At 38.3% G+C, this 26,000-nt stretch overlaps 1 protein-coding gene across 5 annotated transcripts in view; it reads right to left on the bottom strand.

Moving 5' to 3' along the window:
- Nucleotides 1-26,000, bottom strand: part of PARD3B (par-3 family cell polarity regulator beta) — a 1,000,807-nt gene that overhangs the window by 505,582 nt on the left and 469,225 nt on the right. For all 5 annotated transcript variants that reach the window (XM_064586958.1, XM_064586957.1, XM_064586959.1 and 2 more), the window contains one exon: nt 19,847-19,956. In XM_064586958.1, the coding sequence (XP_064443028.1) occupies nt 19,847-19,956 (110 nt within the window). Of the gene's footprint in view, nt 1-19,846; nt 19,957-26,000 lie in introns of those variants that run through there.

The raw sequence follows: 26,000 nt of genomic DNA, 5'->3' as shown, positions 1-26,000 counted from the left end.
GTATGGTTTCACAATTTATCTGTCTAAGCACTAAAGGTAACTAAAGAAAAAAAAATAGGAGCATTTATTCTATTTGTTATTTTCTGGAAAATACTTTATGGATATTCAGTAAATGTACATCTGGCCCCAGAACAAATTTTTTCTGATATTCATATGTTCAATAGAATACATTTGCAAAAAGCCTCTAATTTCTACTTCGGCTATTCATCAAAAGAGATTTAGAAATCCGGAAAAAACTCAGATTTTGACATTAAATGGTTGTTTTGGTAAGTTCTATGATTACTCTCCCAAATATACACAGATAATTAAATTAAATTCCATTATTTTCAAATTGTTAAGAAAGCTCCGAGCGGAGGCTTAACTTGGACAACTCTAATCTTTTCCAAATAAACCCCCTCCCCCCATGATTGCCATCACATTTACAGTGAAATAATGTAGGCAGTGACTTGGACAGATGGAGTTTGAATTATATTAAAAACAAAGAAAGAACCTAATACTCTGAGGTCTATGTCTGCTCTGTTTTCCTTTGTGATATTGATACAAGATACAGATAAATTTCATGCTGAATGAAGTCCATTTGTTTACCACTTGACAGTGAATGCAGAACACACAAAAGTATACTACACACACCATTAAAAACACTTTATTCTTTTTTTTTAAGATTTTATTTATATATTTGACAGAGAGAGACACAGTGACAGAGGGAACACAAGCAGGGGGAGTGGGAGAGGGAGAAGCAGGCTTCCCGTGGAGCAGGGAGCCTGATGCGGGGCTCGATCCCAGGACCCTAGGATCATGACCTGAGCCGAAGGCAGACGCTTAATGACTCAGCCACCCAGGCGTCCCTAAAAACACTTTATTCTTTACTTAAATACTACCTTTAAAATCCTTTCTCTGTAAAAATATTAATGTATAAAAAACTGATTTTTTTTTAATTTTTTTATTCTTATGTTAATCCCCTTACATTACAACATTAGTTTTAGATGAAGTGTTCCATGATTCATTGTTTGTGCACAACACCCAGTGCTCCATGCAGAATGTGCCCTCCTAAATACCCACCACCAGGCTAACCCATCCTCCCACCCCCCTCCCCTCTAGAACCCTGTTTGTTTTTCAGAGGCCATCGTCTCTCATGGTTCGTCTACCCCTCCGATTTCCCCCGCTTCATTCTTCCCCTCCTGCTACCTTCTCCTCCTCCTCCTCCTCCTCCTCCTCCTCCTCCTCCTCCTCCTCCTCCTCCTCCTCCTCCTCCTCCTCCTCCTCCTCCTCCTCCTCCTCCTCCTCCTCCTCCTCCTCCTCCTCCTCCTCCTCCTCCTCCTCCTCCTCCTCCTCCTCCTCCTCCTCCTCCTCCTCCTCCTCCTCCTCCTCCTCCTCCTCCTCCTCCTCCTCCTCCTCCTCCTCCTCCTCCTCCTCCTCCTCCTCCTCCTCCTCCTCCTCCTCCTCCTCCTTCTCCTTCTTCTTCTTCTTTTTTTCTTAACATATATTGCATTATTTGTTTCAGAGGTACAGATCTGAGATTCAACAGTCTTGCACAATTCACAGCGCTTACCAGAGCACATACACTCCCCAGTGTCTATCACCCAGTCCCCCCATCCCTCCCACCCCACCCCCCACTCCAACAACACTCAGTTTGTTTCCTGCGATTAAGAATTCCTCATATCAGTGAGATCATATGATACATGTCTTTCTCTGTTTGACTTATTTCACTCAACATAATACCCTCCAGTTCCATCCACGTCGTTGCAAATGGCAAGATCTCATTCCTTTTGATGGCTGCATAATATTCCATTGTATATATATACCACATCTTCTTTATCCATTCATCTGTCGATGGACATCTTGGCTCTTTCCACAGTTTGGCTATTGTGGACATTGCTGCTATAAACATCGGGGTGCACGTACCCCTTCGGATCCCTACTTTTGTATCTTTGGGGTAAATACCCAGTAGTGCAATTGCTGGATCATATGGTAGCTCTATTTTCAACTTTTTGAGGAACCTCCATACAGTTTTCCAGAGTGGCTGCACCAGTTTGCATTCCCACCAACAGTGTAGGAGGGTTCCCCTTTCTCCGCATCCCCGCCAACATCTGTCGTTTCCTGACTTGTTAATTTTAGCCATTCTGACTGGTGTGAGGTGATATCTCATTGAGGTTTTGATTTGGATTTCCCTGATGCCGAGCGATATTGAGCACTTTTTCATGTGTCTGTTGGCCATTTGGATGTCTTCTTTGGAAAAATGTCTGTTCATGTCTTCTGCCCATTTCTTAATTGGATTCTTTGTTCTTTGGGTGTTGAGTTTGATGAGTTCTTTATAGATTTTGGATACTAGCCCCTTATCTGATATGTCATTTGCAAATATCTTCTCCCATTCTATCGGTTGTCTTTTGGTTTTGTTAACTGTTTCCTTTGCTTTGCAAAAGCTTTTTATCTTGATGAAGTCCCAATAGTTCATTTTTGCCCTTGCTTCCCTTGCCTTTGGCGATGTTTCTAGGAAGAAGTTGCTTCGGCTGAGGTCAAAGAGGTTGTTGCCTGTGTTCTCCTTTAGGATTTTGATGGACTCCTGTCTCACATTGAGGTCTTTCAACCATTTGGAGTCTATTTTTGTGTGTGGTGTAAGGAAGTGGTCCAGTTTCATTCTTCTGCATGTGTCTATCCAATTTTCCCAACACCATTTGTTGAAGAGACTGTCTTTCTTCCATTGGACATTCTTTCCTGCTTTGTCGAAGATTAGTTGACCATAGAGTTGAGGGTCCATTTCTGGGCTCTCTATTCTGTTCCATTGATCTATGTGTCTGTTTTTGTGCCAGTACCATGCTGTCTTGATGATGACAGCTTTGTAATAGAGCTTGAAGTCCGGAATTGTGATGCCACCGGCTTTGCTTTTCTTTTTCAATATTCCTCTGGCTATGCGGGGTCTTTTCTGGTTCCATACAAATTTTAGGATTATTTGTTCCATTTCTTTGAAAAAAGTGGATGGTATTTTGATGGGGATTGCACTGAATGTGTAGATTGCTCTAGGTAGCATGGACATCTTCACAATATTTGTTCTTCCAATCCATGAGCATGGAACGTTTTTCCATTTCTTTGTGTCTTCCTCAATTTCTTTCAAGAGTATTTTATAGTTTTCTGAGTACAGATCCTTTGTCTCTTTGGTTAGATTTATTCCTAGGTATCTTATGGTTTTGGGTGCAATTGTAAATGGGATCGACTCCTTAATTTCTCTTTCTTCTGTCTTGTTGTTGGTGTATAGGAATGCCACTGACTTCTGTGCATTGATTTTATATCCTGCCACTTTACTGAATTCCTGTATGAGTTCTAGCAGTTTTGGGGTGGAGTCTTTGGGGTTTTCCACATAAAGTATCATATCATCTGCAAAGAGTGAGAGTTTGACTTCTTCTTTGCCAATTTGGATGCCTTTGATTTCTTTTTGTTGTCTGATTGCTGTGGCTAGGACTTCCAATACTATGTTGAATAGCAGTGGTGATAGTGGACATCCCTGCCGCGTTCCTGACCTTAGGGGGAAAGCTCTCAGTTTTTCCCCATTGAGAATAATATTTGCTGTAGGTTTTTCATAGATGGCTTTTATGATATTGAGGTATGTACCCTCTATCCCTATACTCTGAAGAGTTTTGATCAAGAAAAGATGCTGTACTTTGTCAAAAGCTTTTTCTGCATCTATTGAGAGGATCATATGATTCTTGTTCTTTCCTTTGTTAATGTACTGTATCACATTGATTGATTTGCGGATGTTGAACCAACCTTGCAGCCCAGGGATAAATCCCACTTGGTCATGGTGAATAATCCTTTTAATGTACTGTTGGATCCTATTGGCTAGTATTTTGGTGAGAATTTTTGCATCCATGTTCATCAGGGATATTGGTCTGTAATTCTCCTTTTTGATGGGGTCTTTGTCTGGTTTTGGGATCAAGGTAATGCTGGCCTCATAAAATGAGTTTGGAAGTTTTCCTTCCGTTTCGATTTTTTGGAACAGTTTCAGAAGAATAGGTATTAATTCTTCTTGAAATGTTTGGTAGAATTCCCCTGGGAAGCCATCTGGCCCTGGGCTTTTGTTTTTTGGGAGATTTTTGATGACTGCTTCAATTTCCTTAGTGGTTATAGGTCTGTTCAGGTTTTCTATTTCATCCTGGTTCAGTTTTGGTAGTTGATACATCTCTAGGAATGCATCCATCTCTTCCAGGTTATCTAATTTGCTGGCATAGAGTTGCTCATAATATGTTCTTATAATTGTTTGTATTTCTTTGGTGTTGGTTGTGATCTCTCCTCTTTCATTCATGATTAAAAAACTGATATTTTGTTCACTTTTTCTTTCTTTCCACTTGGTTATCTACTTTCATTCATTCATTCAATCAGTTACGCAACACCTACCATAGAGCTAAGTGTCAAGCTGCAAAGATAAAAAGCACATTCTCTGCCCTTAGTGCACTTCTACTCCAGAGGAAAGAGGGAAACTTACAAATAAAAATGATAAGTGTTCATGACACTGTTCATGACAGAAGTGTGGACCAATCTCACAGAGGAGGAAGAGGGCAGGAAGAACTGAGGAGGGAATCGTTTGCTCAAGAGCAGAATATGCTGGGTAGGGACCAGTGGATGACATGACAGGTGCCAATGCTGTGCTTGCTCCGTGTCTTCTGTCTGGCCTCCAATATTTTGGTCCTATATTAAATACTGCTTCCTCCAATAATATTTTCATCATGATCTCACCAAATGCCAAATTATACATTACTTTAAAAAAATATTGCTGAAGCGGTAGCTAACTTTTGCCAGAGAGAAGGGTTTGGGGAAAGGATTTACAGCGAGGATGGTGGTTCAGGCTGGTCTCAGCAAATGGGAAGGTACCTGTGACACAGACAAGTGGGCAAAGCGAATCAAGATAGAGGGTCAGGAAGAGCAAACCAGGGAAACACAAGGGCAGAAGGATCTCTACAAGCAAAAGACACTCAATATGCATTTAAAATTCAACTTTGGAATCAGTATTTTTTTCTAGCTGTATGCTAAGTGCCTTCCTTAAAGCTGAACCTGATTAAAATCAAATCTTTGAAAAAGATTGCTCTTAGAATTATTTCTATAGTGTAACCTATCCTACTACCCTTCCAACACATATATTTAACAAACATATATAGTACTTGCCATACATAGTGAGAATTTTTACAAATAATCCCTCATGTATTTCTCATTAAAACCCTATGAGGTAATTACTGTCATCATAACCATTTTATAGATGAACAAAGTGAGACCAAAAGAAGGGAAATACTTGACACAAATCAACCAGCGAGTCAGTGGCAGAACTAGATTTGAACCAGTGGTCAAGCTTAATACAAGTTATTAATAATACAAGTTACAATTAATAATACAAGTTACTAACCGCTGCAGCCTGCAGCCTCTCAGGGTCTACCACTCCCACCTACCACTCTAGCACCTTATGAAGTAATACTGCTTTGAATTCAAAGGATGAATCTCCAGGGTGAATTTCATGGGAAGTTATTTATGATTATTGCTTCCTCTATTCCCTCTATGTCTTCTAGAGACCATCCAGGCAGAAATGTTTTGTTACCCATTCCTGGGATGGTGCCCAACTTCCAAGAAAAGTACCTTTCTCTTCTAGAACTCACAAACAGCATTACAGGGATAGATTATAATAATAATGTCCAATGCACAATTTCATGTGGTCAAGCTCCAATCACAAAAGTTCCTTCCCATAGTCATGTTTTTCTTTTTTTTTTTTTCTTTTTTTCCCATCCATAGTCATGTTTTTCTTTTTTTTTTTTCCTTATTTATTTATTTATTTATTTATTTATTTGACAGAGAGAGAGATAGCGAGAGCAGGAACACAAGCAGGGGGAGTGGGAGAGGGAGAAGCAGGCTTCCCGCCGAGCAGGGAGCCCGATGTGGGACTCGATCCCAGGACCCTGGGATCATGACCTGAGCCGAAGGTAGACGCTTAACGACTGAGCCACCCAGGCGCCTGTTAGTCATGTTTTTCAACTCAAACATATGCCTTCCTCATTTCCAGACCCTGCATGGATTCTCCATACATGACCCTAGTGAAACTGTCATCATAATTGAATTTCTTAATACTGGATTCACAGCCATGACATTAGTTAAGAAGCTAAAAATAAAAGCTGTGGCTAGCTCTAGTTTTTGTGTGCATGCATATTAATTTAAATCATTTCCCTTTAATTATATTTAACACACATTAGAAATTTGGTAATTATAAGAGACCTTTAATTATCAACATTCATTATTATCACTATTATTAACATACATTAAGCACCCACAGTCTGCTAAATGCTATACTCAAGATAAAAAGCATTAACCTTGCAATTCCATTGTGAGCAAGAGAGAAGACAATCTTCTTCTTCCAGACAGAGAACAAAATTATATTTGCCTAAGCACTTGACAAACAGCCAATGGATGAGTCAGGGATAAAGCCTAGCTGTCTTACCACTAGACAATTGGATAAACAAAAGAATGGCTATAAAACTCTGCCACTTTAAGCACATCTGAATCTGTTCTTCCATAAATGTTTTTAATGCCTGCATCAGATTTTTTGTGATGGCAAAACTTTCTGCTTCATAGGAATATCTAAACTGTATAAATAACCAAGTCATTTGAGACCCACTTTACAATATACACTTTGGCATCAAATAGAATGAGACCATTTTTGGTGGAAAAATAAAAGTGTGGTTATAAAATGATGAAATTATTATTTTTTTCTTTTTAGGAAGAGGCTCGTAAACTGGCTTTGAAAGAAGTTTCAGATAAAGATTGCCCAAAGCATTTGAGGAATGACAGCATCAATGGGACAGAGGTATAAACTCTAGGGTGTTACTTGCAAAGCTAACATTTGAGTGATAGAATGAAAAGAGGCTATATTGGTTTAAGACATATTTGAAGTAAAATGCTAGCACTGCTACTTAGTAATATGATCTACAGTAAATGAGTTAATTTGTTTGAGCCTTAGTTTCTTCACCTATACAACAGAGTGAATAAAGCTGAACTTGCATATTGTAATGGGATAAAATAATATATTTGAGTATATATAATAAAGTGTCTACATCTGACATGAACTTGGAACTGAGCAAAGAAAGTACCTGACCCCATGACATCCTGGGTACTATTATGTGGCCATCTGTTGGCAGACCTAGCATGCAGATTAATGCTATTAAAACTGCAATTAAATTGCTTCATGGTTTAAGTAGGCTATTGTGAGATCAGATAATGTATTGTATTCTTTATATAAACCTTTTACAAGTAACCCCTGTTCTTTAGGCACAATGCTATGTTCTGGGTATGTAGAGGAAATGTGATCCACCCACTAGTGACTCAGAGTCTAGTAAAGAGATATAAAATGTGGAATATTATAACATAAGATAGGATTATAATAAAGATATGCTAGTGTGCATTGGATAGGAAGTAGTTAATTCTGTCTGTAGCAGAAAGGGTTTAGGGAAGGATTAGTAAAGAAAGAGACCATTACACTAGGGTTTGAAAGAAAACTGGTCATGTACTAGGGGAAAGAGGGATGAATGACAGTTGTCATTCACCTGACAGAAGAAACAGCTGGGCAAAGACACACAGACAGAAGCACTGTTTGTGCATGTGAGAAACTACACAGTGTGCATGGTGTGCATGGTGTGCATATTGTGATTAGAGATGCGCTAAACATACAGGTAGTGGTTGCGCTATAAAAAGTTGTGCCAAGTACCCAAAAGTAAACCCTTGCTAATGTGAATAAATACTTTTGAACACCAAGGGTACCAAGACTATTCAATGCGGGAAAAACAGTATTTTCAACAAATGTTGCTGAAAAAACTGGATATCCACATGCAAAAAAAAAAAGAAGATGGACCTTTACCTAGCACCATATACACAAAAATTAACTCAAAGTGGGTCATAGACCTAAACATGAGAGCTAAAACTATACAACCCTTAGAAGAAAACATAGGGCAAAGCCTTCACAACATTGCAGTTGGTGATGGTATCTTGAGTATGACACAAAGACACAAGCAACAAGAGCGACAGAGTAGACAAACCAACTTCACAAAAATGAAAAACTTTTGTGCACCAAAGGAAACTGTTAACAGAGTGAGAAGGCAACCTACAGAATGGGAGAAAACATTTGCAAATCATCTATACGATAAGGATTCATATCCACAATATATAGAGAATGTCTGTCACTCAACAACAATAAACAACCCAATTTAAAAAGGGGCAAAGAAATTGAATCAGTATTTCTTCAAGGAAGATAACAGGTACCCCTCACTTTTTGAAAGTTCATGTTACACCATTTTCCTTTTACAGAAGATCTACATTAGTACCTGTTTTCACCAACCAAAAGAAACCCAAAGAGGATTTTTGCTTTGATGGAAAAAAAGCGAAAATAGCGTTAAGTATTTTTTATAGCCAGCATGCACCCCCAGAAGCTAGAGTGGCACCATGAAGCCCCTTCCCTGGGAACTACACTCAGCATCAGGCTGCCATAGCTTTCAACTGTGTGAGTATCTGTGCTTTATCATGATTTTTATTGTGTAACCGTTAGCAAGATGTGTCCTAAGGTATTAGAAAAGCCTAGGAGACATTATTTTTTTGGGGTGGGAATGCTCAAAACTGTCCCCCTATAAATTAATGGTAATTGCTTTTGCACTCATGCCATTTCGGCTTACAAAAGGTTTTCATTGGGACACTCTACTTTTGATAGTGGGGGACACTTGTATATGAATGGCTAATAGGCACCTAAAAGGATTCTCAACATCCCTAGTCATTAGGGAAATCCAAATCAAGACTCTAACATGCCAATTCATACCCACAAGGATGGATACTATCTAGACAATAGAAATTAACAAGTGTTAAATTATGGAGAGACTGAGGACCCTTGTGCCTTTGTTGGTGAGGATATAAAACCATACAGCTACTGTAGAAAACAGTATGGTGGTTCCTCAAAAAAATTCAAAATAACCATATGATCCAGCAGTTCTACTTCTGGGTGAATACCCAAAATAATTGAAAGCAGGATCTGAAAGATATTTGTACACCCACATCCACAGAAGCATTATTCACAATAGCTCAAAGATGAAGGCAACAAAAGTGTCTATCAACAAATGAATGGATAAGCAAAATGCAGTCTATACATACAATGGAATATTATTCAGTTTTTAAAAAGGAAGAAAATTATGGCACATGCTACACCATGGATGAACTTTGAGGGCATGATGCTAAGTGAAATAAGCCAGCCACCCAAGGACAAATATCGCATGATTCCACTTACATGAAATAACTGGAATGGTCAAATTTATAGAAACAGAACGTAGAATAGTGGTTACCAGGGGCTGGGGGAGAAGGAAGTGGGGAGTCACTATTTACAGAGTACAGAATTTCAGTTTGGGATGAGGAGAATGTGCTGGAGACGGATCGTGGCTCACAGCAGCACAACGTGAGAGTACATAATGCCACTGAACGGTATACCAACAAATGATTAAAATGTAAATTTTATGTTATGTATATTTTACCACACTAAAAAAGAAAATAATTCTTCTTTCTCTGTTGATTAATAGGTACAGAGGTTTGGTCTTTTAAGATGAAAAGAGTTCTGGAGATGGATGGCAGATGGTTGCACAATATTGGGAATGTACCTAGTGCTACTTACACTTAAACATGGTTAAGATGGTAGATATTATGTGTGTCTTACCACACTAAAAAAAAAAAAGTCCTACCAAGACCAAGAAATTTAAAATATATCCTGGAGGCATGGGAAATGGTCAGTTGTTTCAATGTAGGAGAGTGACCTGTCAAATTTTGTAAATAGGTTCATATACTTACAGGTATATAATCATTTTATTCACAAAACAATAAGGAACCATTTCATACTAGTAAAAACCCCACTGGACAAATGAAAGAACCCTTAACTAAGCAATGTCTATATATAATGAGACTATTCAAATGACATTTTCAAAAAAAGATTTTATTTATTTGAGAGAGTGAGGGAGAGAGAAAGAGAATGGGCAGGGAGAGATGGAGAAGCAGACTCCCTGCTAGGCAGGGAGCGAGACGTGCGGCTCAATCCCAGCCCCCTGATCGTGACCTGAGCCAAAGGCAGAAGCTTAACCAACTGAACCACCCAGGGGCGCCTCAAATGACATTTTGACTCAATATATGTATGAACTTTTGATAGGTGTTCTAGATATGTGCAACCACACTATAGCAGTATCAAATGCTTTGGATGCTTACTGATGTTCAGATCTTCATAGAACATAGCTGACGGCCAAATACATTTTTTTTTTTTAAGATTTTATTTATTTGAGAGAGAGAATGAGAGAGAGCGAGCACATGAGAGGGGGGAGGGTCAGAGGGAGAAGCAGACCCCCTGCTGAGCAAGGAACTCGATATGGGACTCGATCCCGGGACTCCAGGATCATGACCTGAGCCGAAGGCAGTCGCTCAACCAACTGAGCCACCCAGGCGCCCCACATTTTTTTTTTTTTAATTAAGAAGGCATGGGTGTGGGCGCCTGGGTGGCTCAGTTGGTTAAGCGACTGCCTTCGGCTCAGGTCATGATCCTGGAGTCCCGGGATCGAGTCCCGCATCGGGCTCCCTGCTCAGCAGGGAGTCTGCTTCTCCCTCTCCCGCTCCCCTCTCTTGTGCTCTTTCTCTCTCTCACTCTCTCTCTCAAATAAATAAAATCTTTAAAAAAAAAAAAAAAAGAAGGCATGGGTGGTCGCCACAGCAGTGAAATTAAAGGCACAGGAAAAGGAGACAACACAATTTCTTTAGAAGCAAATCCATCAATTCTGACTTAGGATGCTTAAGAATCTGCCTTCTCACTTTAAAGGGGAATAATCCTTCATGATTTTTGCAACAAATGCCATTTACCCATTCTTTGCTTAGAAAGGGGGGAGATTTGTAGGGAAAAGAGGGCTGGGAAGTCAGTTGGAAAACATCAGGGCAATGTCAGTCTGAAAATCATCAGCCAGTTGCAAGTTAAAAAAGATTTGCTAAAAGTAGCAATGTTTTTACTGGTTCAAGTCTGTCAGAAGGCTTTGGATTCTCTAGTGCCTCACACCAGTAACTTCAAACTAACTCATTCCAGATGTCCCTATGATCATCTAATCAGACATCAAAAGCTGTATGGTGACAAGCTCACATGCTGCTTATGAGGACGCTGTATGTTTCCACAAGCGTAAAACACACACAGTAGCTACTTTTAAAATGTGATTCATCTAAATCAGAATTCTATTTACAAGTACAGAGGTATTAGGAAAGGGGGCACCCTCTTGAGAAAGAGAAAAATCTTTTAAATGTCTGTACAGTGTCATTCTATGACTAAAGTTTGAAAGGAAAAACCAAAATGAAACTTGTACTTCAGAAGAGTTTATGTTGTGAGAAAAAAAGAAATCCCCCATCAGAAGAGATTTCTAAGAATCACACCATGCTCAAGGAAAAAAAAAATCTTTTCCTCTCAATAACAATCGTTTTGCATCTTTCCAAGATAAACCCCATGAACTCTTTCCTTCCATGCCATCATTTTTCACTAAATGTCCACAACATGGAAGGTCCATCAGAACAGAGAGACATAGATATGGTCCATACCCTTCAGCTTTCACTTGAAAGCAACATGATCTACTTGTACTTGAACCTTCAGATTTAAGTTCTCTCTTGTACAGAATTTAAGTGTGCTTATGTATGGGTGTATGTTTTTTCTACTGCTGCCTTTGTGTATTTGGCCTTTTAAATACACACACACACACACACGCGCGCGCACACACACACACACACACCCCTACCTTAATATTATTACCCTGACCAATAAAAATAAACTTCGGTGTTTTGGATAGAAATACAACCTCATTCCATGAACAATTACAAATATTGAGGTATTAAGAGGAAATTTAAACTTGAATTCATACCCAGCAAGTTAATTCACATCTGGAACCCTGAAGTTGCCAGTCGGGATGTTTCAGTTCCTAAGAACAACAGAAGTTCATATAGGATTTCTATTTATTATTTCCTTTTAGTCACATGAAATTTGAGGAAATCAAGCACAATTTAAATAATTTACTCAGGATCACCAAGTTATTGCTGCAATCAGAACACAGGAGCTTGACCTTTAGAATAAAGCTACTTTAAACATCACCTTTACCAAATTTTAAACAACACTGTCAAATTACATTTGCCCACACAACTAACACGAGATGTTCATTAGTGTTTTCACTAAGAAACACCTTATAAATGTTCCCATATTCTTGAATTAATTCACATACCAGGATTTTTTTTTCTTCTTTTCTTCCAAATCACTTGAAACCAGAAGAACCTCTTAAAGAAGATGGAATAGAAGGAATATTTTGAAGGGGAAATCCGCAGATGTGGTAGGCATACAAGAAGGATGTCCAGACATTTCCAGTCTAATCAAGGATTTTTAAAATTCTTTGAACACAGTTTTTAGAAAATTACAAAGCTGTAACTGCCAAGATCATGGACTTTTGGATTCTAGAACTCACAGTTTTGTTGACAAAAGACGTAGAGCTCAGATAAACGACTTCTTTGCATACATATTAATTTCTATTCTCTGTTCATATATCAAGGGCATAAGCAAAGTTAGGCTTTATCATGTTCATCTCTAAATTATCAACGTTTGTTGTTGTCTTATAATTTCTGTTCTTTCTCAGAGCCAATTTCTCTGTGAAATCACTGCTAGAACTGTAAAGAGATGAAGTAGTTCTCACAATTGAAACTGCTGACCTGAGCCATCAACCCACATTTTAATTCCAAGTGGAGAATTTTGTGTTTAAACATCTCTCTCCCCTTGTCAACACAGGTAACACATTGTCCTAAAGCAGAGAATTCTTAACTAAAGCTATTTAGGGAGCAAAATAGTATGTTGGACAGGTAATTTCACGATTTTCACATTCTAATTCATATATTCATTCATATCTATAATACACATCCACACAAGCATGCACATCTCTACAAGATGTGTTAAAAGTTGTCGAATTCATTCTATCTCAGAAGTAACAGTTTTAATTATCTGGTCATATATTTATGTGTCAGGTGTTGCGGGCTTGGATACAAAAATGAATATATTGACTCATGCCTCTGAGGAGCTCCGTCTTGTACCAGACATGTAAATAAGTAGTTACATTTGGGTGGGATAAGAGCTAACAGAGATTCTGCACATGGGAATTCCCTTGAGGGGCATGGGAGGCTGAGCAGAGTGCAGACTAAAGGCAAAGGACACAAATTCTGATCCTTAAAATGTATTATTTGATCATTTGATACTTGCTCACAGATTGCTAGGGTTGTTTAATCACTTCAGATTTGGTCATCAAAACCAGGCTGTAAGTTTCCTTAGGATAAGGACCATAACTTAAGTTCTCCAGATGGCACAGAGCAGAGGTCTTGGGCATCTAAAGGATTAATCAATTTATGTTGACATGGAAGCAAAACTCATTCAATTTTCTTTTTTTTTTAAGACCTTCCTTTCTTCCTTCCTTCCTTTCCTCCCTCTCCTTCCTTCCTCCCTCTCCGTCCTTCCTTCCTTCCTCCCTTCCTTCCTTCCTTTCCTTCCTTCCTCTGAGAGAGAGAGAAAGAGTGCCCAAGCAAGAGGAGGGGCAGAGAGAGAGAATATCCAGCAGACTCTGTGCTGAGCATGGAGCCCGAAGCAGGGTTGATCTCAACCCTGAGGATCATGACCTGAGCTGAAACCAAGAGTTGAACACTTAATTGACTGAGCCACCGAGGTGCCCCCTTTCAATCTTCATTACAAGCAGATCAATTTAAACAGCAAAAGATGACATGTCATGGTTATTTTTTTAAATTTTTTAAACTAACCTCTGAATAGAGGTCCTTCTTTTAAACTTTCAGTTCTGGACTAGACCCAAGAAGAATGATCGGGGAGCATACACCTAAACAGGAGTCACATTTCCCAGATTCCTTTATTAGTCATGGTACAGACATTCAGACAATCCAAATTTGTTTCACCAGCTTCTGTAAGATTTGGTGAAAAATTCTGTTGCAGAATAAATTAGGCTTCTGGATTTTCCCCACCTGGAACTCAAGTCTTATAAACATAACTGCTTCAGAAATTAAGCTGCCTCAACTTGCCAAACTAAGTAAACATTTGGCCCCATGAAATATTGGATGGCAGTGTTATCTCTTGAAAACAAAGTCATATAAAAACCATTGTTGCAATGTGTCGCCAAGCTTTGGTCTTATCAGCACACAGCGTGAACAGCTGGAGTTACAAACACCAGGACTATTATTAAATCACTCTGTCAGGAAGGGGGAAAAAAAAAGAAAAACCTTTTGTAGGCTTCAGTATCTCTAAATAATGCAATTATATATTACATGCTATTTCTTCCTCCCTTTTACTCATTGGTATCCATCTCTCCTCATTGGAAGACAATGAATAGAGCCTTCCTTCCAATCTACATCCCTGTCTACAACAATTAATTTATATCAGTGTTTGTATAGCTACTTAACTGTATATCTAAGGGAAAGAAAAATATGATTTAGTTATTCAAAATTTTTAAGTTTCTATGTTGGGTTTTGACAGTTAGCAACCCACAACCAAAAGTCCTCTCACATCTCTCAGTGACAATTTGATGATTTTAATCCTAAAAGCCAAGCCACTTAAATTTCTCTCTAATATTTCAATGATTTCTTTCATGGATCTGAAAATGTTTAAGCCAAGATCAACACTGATGATGATTTCAATGTATATGACACACAAAGGAAAATTTCTCAAATCAATGTTCCATCATATTATCTGCAAAACACAAAGAGAACGCTCCTATTCATTGGAAATGCTTCCTCCCACTTGAAGCTATCTGCCACTATCTTTGCTGATAAAATAGGAAAAACTACCAAGAACCATCTCATCTCCCTTAACATGCAAGACCACTGGAAACACTTCTCCCCAGGGTGTCTTCCCTTTACCTCCAATCCTACTCTTGCTGAGAATCAGTTGCTACTCACTGAAGAGTTATTGCTGAACTCTCAAAGCAGCAATTCAAAAACTTCTATTCATCCTTACATCTTGAGTTTATATGCTATGTGTTGGATAGGCAAGGTGATAAGATGAAATAGCCTTAATTATTCAATATTTGGGGGGTGGTGTCAATTCCTACTGCATTCTTAATCTCTATCATTCATCAAATTCTCAGGATTGACGGCTTTCCCACATTGTTTCATCCTAAACCTGCAAACAAGTAGTTCTTGATCATTGTTTTCCTTTTAAAATTTGATAAGATTGAGAGAGACTCAAAAAAAAAAAATAATAGAGTCTCCTTCACAAAAAAAATGCATGCACGTGCAACGGTCCACAGCATCAAACTTCAGAGTTAACAGACCCTCTGACACTCATTCATGGACTCCCAATTTAATAACCTAAAGTATTGCCATGTTATTTTTAAAAAAGAAAATGTATACGTTGTGGATATGAACTTTTAAAAGACAGACCAATATTTTCTTAATTTATTTTGGTGATGCAAGACAAGTAACAGTTTTAGAACAAACAAAGTCATTTACTATCCAAGAACAACCGCAGCATTATAATTTTCAGGAATCCACTTTTTAATTTACTCGCCCTGCAGGATCATTTTGCTTTAGGGGTTAAATGTGAAACTATAAACAGTCATTAAAACACAAAACAACCATAGTAGTTAACCGGATATTAAGAAAAAAAATCACATCTGTTTTAGAGTTCTCTTCCACCCACAAATTCGGGAACATCAATTTCAAGAACCTGGTTTTATGGCATGCCCTTAAGCCAAGAACACCAGGTTACAATCAAGGCAAGGGAGGTAAGACATCCCATAAGCAGACTCCCACTATTACATCTTGCCCCCAGGATTCCCTTTCTTTAATTCAAAAGCAGTCAGTAGAATTGGATTTTCTATTGCCTTGAAAGATAAATAGTCATTACGATTTGCACATTAATAATTATGCTATTCTGATTAACTGATGGGTTTATGAAAAGAGGAAGAAAGAAAATAAATTTCCATGCTGTTTAGCTGGTGGTACCCTAAGTAACAAAGAGTGAGATTTGGTGGCTTTTCAATACACAGAATCTGAGACTTGTAGAGAATTTGATTTTTCTAATTTGAACTCTTTTTAAAACTTCACCTTATCTGAGGGTGTACATCTTAAATAACCAATTTGTAATAATTTAACCAGCCAGAAAACAAGTGTAACTTCTCCAACTTTTCACAAACATGCATCTCTGGGCATCAGAGAAAGTTCCTCCTGCTATAATAAGCCTAATGAAGTGCAAGTAAAAATAACAGTCATCAACTGTGGTTTTAAAGGCAATATTTCAACATAATCAAATGTGTCAAATATTCATCCTTCCAGCTTTTTAAGCTGTGGGTTATAAGTAAGTTTCATTTCTTGGGAATGACTGAACATAACCCACTTGGGGCTCTGCCATCTGTGAATTACTTACATGTGAACACTCTGTTTAAGAGATGGAAATTTTGATTGTTTTTCTTCCTTTGGATATTGACATGCAATGCAGTTGAACAGAGTTTTTAAGCAATTATTGTCCATGTTAGTTGCACCATGGCTGAATTATCACACACTCCCCATATTCATCATCACTTATTAATTCATGGGCATCAAATATGGTGCAGCTGAAGTTGCGGAGGAAGCACCAAGTGGAACTATGGAATCTGAAAGATGGGAAAGAACCTGCAGTCTCCAGTTCTGTACTCCCTGGGCTCAGGGGCTGGCCACACAAACCCCTCTCTGCAGTGTACTACGGTGTGAGAGTTGTGGTTGTGTTCCCATGGTTTCCTTGAAAGGCCGCTCCTCTTATCGCTGAGCAAACAATGAAAGTGACTATGGGGCTATATGTAGGGTGCCACATAATTTATCATCCGTGCATGGACACCTCTGAGAGTTAGTGGGGACACTATTAATAATTATGCCAGAACAACGGGCACGAATGAGGACTGCCCCAGGCAAACCTAATCATACTGTTACCCCAGAGATGATATGCAACTCCAAGAACTTCTCTCAAGGGTCTCAAACCATTTCATTAATGCTATATCCAATTTTACTTCTGTCTAGAGCTGTTCTGTCCAATGGAAATAGAATGTGAGCCATAGATCTAATTTTAAAGTTTTTAGCAGCCATGCTTTAAAAAGAAACAGGTGAAAATAATTTTGATAATATATTTTACTTAACCTAATATACCATAGTCTTATCTCGATGTGTAGTCAACATAAAAGTTATTAATGAGGTCTTTCATATTACTCTTTTTTATATCTCAATCTTTAAAATCCATTATGTATGTTACACTCAAATTACATTTCTAGTGCTCAATAACCACACGTGGCCATGGCTATAATATGGGACAATGCAGTCTAAATAGTCCATGAATTAGGATACGCAGGAATAAATGAACAGAATCATAATACACACACACACATGTATTTTTCTTTTGGGTAAAAACAGACTCAACTAAATGTCCTTCTTTTCTAACTTTGCCTGCTTTTCATAGCACAGCAGTTAAACTATCTGTTTCCTGCCTGAGGTGAACCAGACTTTGGAGCAGATACAACTTTACCTGGTAGTTGTTTTGGGGAACAGAGAGAATGGCCAAATTAGAAAAGGTGGGTAAACTGCTGAGAAATTCTAGAACTCTTCCCAGACTAATATGTGCCTGTATTCCTAAGTCTAACACATATACAGTGAGCACCCTCCATGTACTTGGCACTAGAAATAGAAAGATAAATAATAAGCACAATGTTTGCACCTTGGACTATTAAGGCTTAAAGTTTGCTTGGACATTATTTTACAACTGAAAAAGGAGAAGGCTAGGATGTGCCAATGTTCTGTGGCAAGTCAAAGACCAGAGTCTATTCTTCGGGGTCTGCATTTCATCAGCCACAGAGAACACTGAGGAAAGGAAGAAATGTGTTTTCCTTTTTACTGTTGATATAGACAGACTCAGCCACTGCTTGGTAACTTGCATACGGTTAGGATTTGGGGAGCCAGCCTTTCTTCTTGAATCAGGATTTGCATCTTTGTTAGCAATAATATACTCCCTCACCAAATACCTCAACCTAGAATTCAATGGTATCCTAGTTTGGTAAGAATATGTAATCTATCAGAAATACACTAGTCCTCATTTCCTGTAGGGAAAGCCTTATTGAGTATTTTTAATTAGTCTAAACACAGAACCTAAGTGATAAAAACATTGAACTAAATACTGGTGATTCTCTGCATGTAAATGATGATAACACAATCAGATACACTCTGACTTGGGGTATACTGACATTGTAAAAATAAGCAGTAAACTGTAACTTTTCTCATTTATATAGCTTCTCTTCCTTCAATCCAATATACTTGGGCTTCACACAGTCTCAATCAGCGTGTTAAATACTGTTTCTGTTTAAACTCACCATTAAAGTAGAACCCATACACCTGATTTTTATTAAAGTAATGTTCCATTAAATATGTTTCCTTAAAAGGATGGTGGGGAGACATTACATCTAAAATACTATGAGGACACTTGGGGCACCTGGGTGGCTCAGTCGTTAGGCGTCTGCCTTCGGCTCAGGTCATGATCCCAGGGTTCTAGGATCGAGCCCCGCGTCGGGCTCCCCGCTCAGTGGGAGGCCTGCTTCTCCCTCTCCCACTCCCCCTGCTTGTGTTCCCTCTCTTGCTGTGTCTCTCTCTGTCAAATAAATAATTAAAATACTTTTAAAAAAATAAAATAAAATACTATGAGGACACTTGCTTCCTTGTTTACAGAAAGAAATATGCTAAAATATTGCCACAAACCTATTAGTAAATACTCAATGGTTTGGTATAGTGACTCCTAACTCATATACATTGGCACTGGTTCTTGAGAAGAACCTTTTATACCAAACTGGTGAGAATCTGGTTAGTTCATTCAGCATCCTTATATAACTCTAAAATACTGCTTTTTTTCTTAAGGCACTATAGACAGTGAGACTTAAAATGGGGAAGAGCCTTGCTTTTAGGAAACTTTTAAATATGGCTACATTATTGAAGATCACCTATTGCAAAAATATATACCCATTAACCAAAATCTAACTCTCAGGCTATTTCCAAGGATGGACCACAGTCACAACTCTTCCAAGTGACTCAGAATTTATCAGAAAGATCCGACAGTACCATATGAAAGGAGGACATCATCTCTTCAGGATTCATTCTCCATTTAACCCATCAGCTATAAGTGTGTCTTGTTATAAGCACTTCTGGTATATAATTTTATTTTTCTTTCGTTTGGATGTTGAGTTCTAGAAACCCAGTACCAGCACCACATTTACATGGTATTGGTATCTTGAAACTCTATGACCATTCACCATGGCAGGACTTCACAAAGCCCTGCATTAACACACTGAAGTTATATAAAATGATATCCTTGGGCATCACTAAAACAGGAGGATGGAGGAAATTCAACAGTGTGGTGTGCTGGTTAAGAGCACGGACTTTGGAGCCAAACCACCTGGGTTAAATTCTTGACTGTGTCACTTACTAGTTGTGACCTTAGATAAACTACTAAGCCTCCCCCTGCCTCAATGGCATTATCAGTAAAATGGAGGCAAAAATTTGCCCACCTTGATGTGGAAGTTTAAACGACTTATTGTAAAGCACTTAAAAGAGTCCTTGGCACATAGTCAGTGCTATGTAAATTGTTAGAATGTAAGTTCTAGTGATAGCTCATAGTTGCTATTACTAATACTATATGTCCTATCAAACACTCTCTAATGATCAACTTAAGACTGTGAAGTCCCGGTTAGTCTATGGGTAAGGCACTTTGATCTTTCATTAGAAAGGCAAACTGCAGGATACCTACTAGAATAACAGGTTTCAGACTCTGGCCACTGGGGTGTGAAGCACTTGGCTGGGCATCAGCAGGTGGGCCTGGCGCTGGGTCACTGCTTCTCCTCACCAGCAATGGAGTGCCTGTAGGACAAAATAAGAGGTGAGAGGTCAACAGAACCCTGGGGAGAAGAGAGTGCATGGTACAATGCAATTTAATTAAAAAGGTTTACAACATGCTTTTATGTAAAAACATTCTATTTCTAAGGATGCTTGTAAATTAATCCATTTAATGATCTTTTGTCATCTATTTATAGACTGACACATAGAAACAAAATCTTTCAACTTTCATCCTTTCCCACTTGCATTTCAAAACAAGTCATTGTACTTAACCAAAAACCATTAGGCAATGCAGAAGTTGACAGTGTGCAACTGCAACTGATCTAGAGAATGTATCTGAGTATTAAAAAGAATGATTATCCAGCAGACAAGTGAAGAGGTTCACACAGTCAGTGCAATTTGCTATTCAGTAGAGCTAGAAGTATAGTTATTGCTGCCATTTGGTGCTTCCTAAATCTTTTGAATAATGATATACACTAAAATATATTACTTGCTGGGGTTATAGCATTAATGTCTATTTAAGTACAGAAAGAGATTGGCTCCATTCTCTTCCTTTTCTCCCAAAGTCGATAAAACTGATAAGGAAAATAAGTTAGTTCTTCTAAAAATATATCTTGATTTCTTTTTAATATAATGAAAGCTTCCACTATTAAATATTTGAGCCAGTTATTAAATTCTGAGAAAAGATCATACTATTAGAAAGTTCAAGTGAAATTCAACCTTAACAGAGCTGGCGACCTAACTAGTCTGCCTGCAATTAGGCCTAAAATAATTTGTTTCATACAAAATTGGCCACTGTAAAGGAGACTCTCAGAAAAGTCCTTTTGTGGTCTAAAAATTGCTCTCATGTAAAAATTAACTTTTTATTTGCATGCTGTGGGGAAAAGTGGGAAACATTAGAAATGCAATTCTCCATTTATCAATATTCTGCAGAATCTTCCCCAACTCTCTCGAGCTACTGCTGCTTAAAAGAACATTTTTTCCTATTTCATTTTCTATGGTACAGTTACAAAAAGTGAATCCATTTTGAAATTATTTACAAATCTGATTTTTATATGTGCTCCAACATTTTTATTCTGTGTACAAAATATACACGCTAATACCTTCCATCTTTGTTCAGACTCTTCTTATCCTTGTTGCTTTTTAAAAAATAACTTCTTTTATAATAGGAAATTAACATGCTACTGAGGATGAAACACTAACCAAAAGGTATTATAAAGTCCAAGTTTACAGTCCATTATTTCTTTTTTATTAATAAACATTTCACTACATTATTCCCTAATTCCTCCATTTCCATCTAAAAATTTCTTAAGCAACTGACACAGCAATGGCTGTATGGCTGGCCACTCTCTTGAATGAGACATTAAAAGAAAATACGTGGAAGAGAAAATATCATAAAAATCTCAAGACAATAGGGTCCCAGTCCTGTGCCACTACTTCCCCTGATTCAGGTGATCTGAATTACCCTTAACATAAAGTGGACACATCAGTCTAAATGTGATATCCTCAGAAGCAACCTATTATCCTGAAAATTCAGATAAGAATGGGGAAAACTCTATGAAACTCCAGTTAGTTTCTGAACATTTAACCCAGACTAGGACATTGCATGCCAATGATCTAAAAACAAACAAAAGCAAGTAGAACCAGCATGGGACACCAAGATCCAAAAATAAGTTGATTCAGAGGCACAGAAATGGAAATTTTAGTGATTGACAACTGTACTGTTTTTTCAGCTGAGTCACACACACACATATATATGAATATATACAGAATATACGTGTGTGTGTGTGTGTGTGTGAGAGAGAGAGAGAGAGAGAGAGAGAGAGAGAGACCTTTACTTTTCCTGGATAATAAATATATTTTTATTAACCCTAGATAATTTTCCTGCAACTCTAAGGACATTGTTATGACTCTTCACTTACCATTAAAACAGCTGTTTTAATAACAAAATGCTAAATTATTTAAGACATAATTCGATGACAATATGAATTTGAGTTTGAGCATTCAATCAGTAGGCCATAATATTACAGTGTGTCTCCCAGAACAAGATAGCTCAGGTTTGTACCAGTGTACCCATTATTTGGAACATTATCCAAAAAACAAATGAAGGTGGCTAGACCTTAAACATATTCCCAACTCATCTGGAATAAGTTTTGTTCTTCTCTACTTTTTCTGGATTCCACACTTGAATGTCTCCTGTTGAGTCACCTTCAAATTTTCCTTCGGCTGTCTTAACGTGTTAGTAACAAGTATAAATCATTTCACACTGGAACTAATAATAAGCGTATTTCAATATGAACCACTATCTCAGAGAGTTTTAAACAACCCTTCCTTTGGCAATTTAAAATTCATTTGATATTTGTTTTTTTAAATTGCCAAGCCTCATTTGAAGGTGCCTGCCAGGAACAGACTGAGTTATAACTTAAAGACAGACAGATGCATCCTACTATAGAACAGAAGACAAGTAATTCTAAGTACTGGAGATGATTTGGGGGAGTCCTTGTATATATGTAATAGAGTAGAAGGCCCACCTTGCAAGCACTGCTAACCAAAATGAAAGGGGAGACAACCACAGCCAGTTGTATAGAATTTTCTGTGGGAGGGAAAAAGTAAATAAAACATAAGCTTCGCACTGAAGGAGCTTATAACCTAACAGTAAGATTAGGCTTAAGAACTATCATGTGTCCGTACAGTGAGAGGACCATGGGTTTTGGAGTCATGAAGACTGAGATTCACCTCTCCTGGCTCTGTGACACTGACTGCTTGGTGACACAGTCTCATCATTTAAAACCTGGTGATAAAAATACATCATAATATTGATAGAAGGCTGAAATAAAAGAAGGCATGCATGGGACATGGAACTGTCCAGTCTGCAATTTTCATGCAGGAAATTCCAAACCCCCCAATAAAACAGAGTTAATAGCACTTGCTATTGTTGTGAACAGTGTTATCTGCTCAAAAAGCTGAACACCTAAAAGTCAATTTTCATGAAATAATACATAAATTAGGGCACCTGGTTGGCTCAGTCGGTTAAGCGTCTGCCTTCGGCTCAGGTCATGATCCCGGGGGCCGGGATTGAGTCCCATGATGTAGTCCCATGTTGGGCTCCCTGCTCAGCAGGGAGTCTGCTTCTCCCTCTCCCTCTGCCCCTCCCACCCTGCTTGTGCACTCTCTCTCTCAAATAAGTAAATAAAATTTAAAAAAGAAATAATATGTAAATTAAAATAGTAAAACATAATTCTGTGCTGAACCAGCTACAAACTTACTATAGAAATCAAAGCTTTTAAGAAAAAAAAAAATGATGGTGTAGGAAGGGAGTTGAAAATGGAAAAAATAGGGGCACCTGTGTGGCTCAGTTGTTAAGTGTCTGCCTTCGGCTTGGGTCATGATCCCCAGGGTCCTGGGATTGAGCCCCACATTGGGCTCCTTGCTCCACAGGAAACCTGCTTCTCCCTCTCCCACTCCCCCTGCTTGTGTTCCCTCTCTCGCTGCATCTCTCTCTGTCAAATAAATAAATAAAATCTTTAAAAAAAAAAAAGAAAATGGAAAAAATAACCCATTATTCATTGGTATTTTTCAGTTAATTAAGAAGACTCTTATTATTAGATTTTAGAGGCAAAAGTCCTCAGTTCAGCTCAAGAGAACAGCAGTATTCTTTGGAATCAGAGTTTAAAAGCTGCCGGCAGCAAAGTTCAAATAAAATAAGAAATGTTATGTACCTTAAAGCACAAAATCTTACACAATTGCATTATGTTTTTCCACATGGTTAACTAATTTGAGGCCTCATTACACATCAGGAGCTGTACAAGAGGTGGCTGATATTAAGATGAGTAGTCATGGTGCTTACTTAGGTTTTTTTTTAAAAAAAGAGGATGTGAGGACAAAGAACAGTTTACACACAGGTAGATACCAGTGCAGTGTTCTAGTGGGGTTATATATGGATTACTGAATCCATACCAAAGAACACACATGCTGTAGACTGGATCGAGTCCCCTTTTATTTAGGCAGATGCACAGAAACTTAATGGAAGCCAAAGGGCACCAAAGAGAAGCAGTATCCCTCCAACCAGAAGAGTTCCTGATCAAGTGTGTAGCTGCTGGTGACTCTGTCCTTGACGATAGGGGCTTGCCATATCAGGAAAGTCTAAATTCTTTCTGGAGCACTGTTCATACATAACCAGGGCTTATGTTACGCTCAGGACAAAATTATTCACACACTCACTGTACTTCCCTTTAAGAAGATGACTAGACTTATCAGGTTCTCCAGGCCTTCTGCCAATAAGCACTGGAGTCAGTTCCTGGGTGTCTATGAATGATGGCACATCTCCCACTGCTCAAGCAATCATCATTTTAATGATGGTAAAACCAGAATTCAAAGGGGTACAGTTACTTGTCCAATGTCCCTTATAAATATAAATAAGGGGAACCAGAGGAGGATCACCTACTTCATTTTGGGGAAAAGAGTTCTGAAAGAGGCAGCAGCTAGTTAAAAGGATTAAATGGGTACATGAATGAGTCATGCAAGATATAAAGGCCAACACAAATTCAAGTTATCTATGTAAGTTTCTGTCTCTTTGTTATAATCTCCCTCCCTCTCTCTCTCTCTCTCTCTCACACACACACACAACCCTGGATGGATTTTTTCCACATTTGGAGGATGTGTTTGGGATGGAATTAGCTTAAATGACAGATGATGTGTTGTACATAAAATTCTGTTTTGGAGATTTTGAAAGACATCTTTTTTTTTAAGATTTTATTTTTATTTATTTGCAGAGAGAGAGAGAGAGAAGCAGGCTCCCCACTAAGCAGGGAGCCCAATGCAGGGCTCAATCCCAGGACCCTGGGAATATGACCTGAGCTGAGGGCAGATGCTTAACCAACTGAGCCACCAGGTGCCCCAAGATTTTAAAAGACATTTTAGAAAGATAGGCAGTTATAGAGATTGAAACCAAAGCCCAGAGGAATCATCCACATGATGCCTCAGTGGGCAGAGAAGATAAAAAACATCAATCCCATACCAAACATCACAAAGGTACATGTTCTAAATTGGTAAGAGTAGAGATTCATCTAAAAATGGTTCATGATTCTCCTGAGCAAAGCCAAAAGGCTAGTTTGTCATCAATATTGGTGCTATTCATTCTAAGGCAACTGAAACCTGAAGAGCTCAAGGGCATCCCAGTTCACACGCCGACAAGGCATTCTCTAAGAAGTTGGTGGACTCAAGCCCAGAGAGGCCTGAAGGGCAATGTGAGGGAAATGGATAGAAACTCAGCAGTCACAGGCAGAAATGGAATGGTTAACTAGAAGAAGACATGGGAGAATTTAGCAATGACTACACATACAAAGCAGATGAGAAGCATAAAAGAGAAATCTAAAACCTTTCTTATACTTCTTGCTTAGGGAAGAGAGAGCAATAGGAGAATTTCAGCAATTGCTATGATTTGTTTCAGAAAAAACAAACCCATGAATCTTGGCTTCAGCCTATTGAGGGTTAGAAGGATTTGATTTTAATCCAAGATGTCTTGAGATGTGTGAGAAATAAGACACTAGATGTTCAGTTGGGAATTCATAAAGATGAGTATGAAGTTCGTATTAGAAATCATATTGGCTTCCAGAATGAGTGAGGAGAGATAAAGATGAGGTAAATAAAAGAAAAAAAGGAATCAGTACAAGTGTATCAATGACATCACATGTAAAACAATGAGAAAAACAGAATTTTACTTTCTTACGGAATCTTCAGAAAGAAAGGGTATCTAGAATGGCAAGTGGTTAACAAAGCCACAGAAGCAAACCTAGAGGGAAGGTAGGGTGGGAGACGGAGAAAGGGACTGGAGTTTCCAAGATAAACTGTTTATGTACAGAGAGGGGATAAAACCTGGTCTTTTAGGGTTTCAATTTTCCTTTGCACTAAGGGATTACTTCTATGCTACTGAATTATCAAATCACCAAAACAGATAGTTTAAAGAAAGAAAACACGCTCTCTTGTCAATGCTACTGACACTGAGGATAACATGATAAATATGAAAGGGGAGAAATCTATCAAAATACACCTAAATTGGTAAATATTTC

The sequence above is a fragment of the Mirounga angustirostris genome, unplaced genomic scaffold (assembly GCF_029215605.1).
Source record: "Mirounga angustirostris isolate CCGP_5_RB_7025 unplaced genomic scaffold, mMirAng1.0.hap1 SCAF_3, whole genome shotgun sequence".
NCBI lineage: Eukaryota > Metazoa > Chordata > Mammalia > Carnivora > Phocidae > Mirounga > Mirounga angustirostris.
This window is presented reverse-complemented; position numbering and strand designations above follow the sequence as displayed.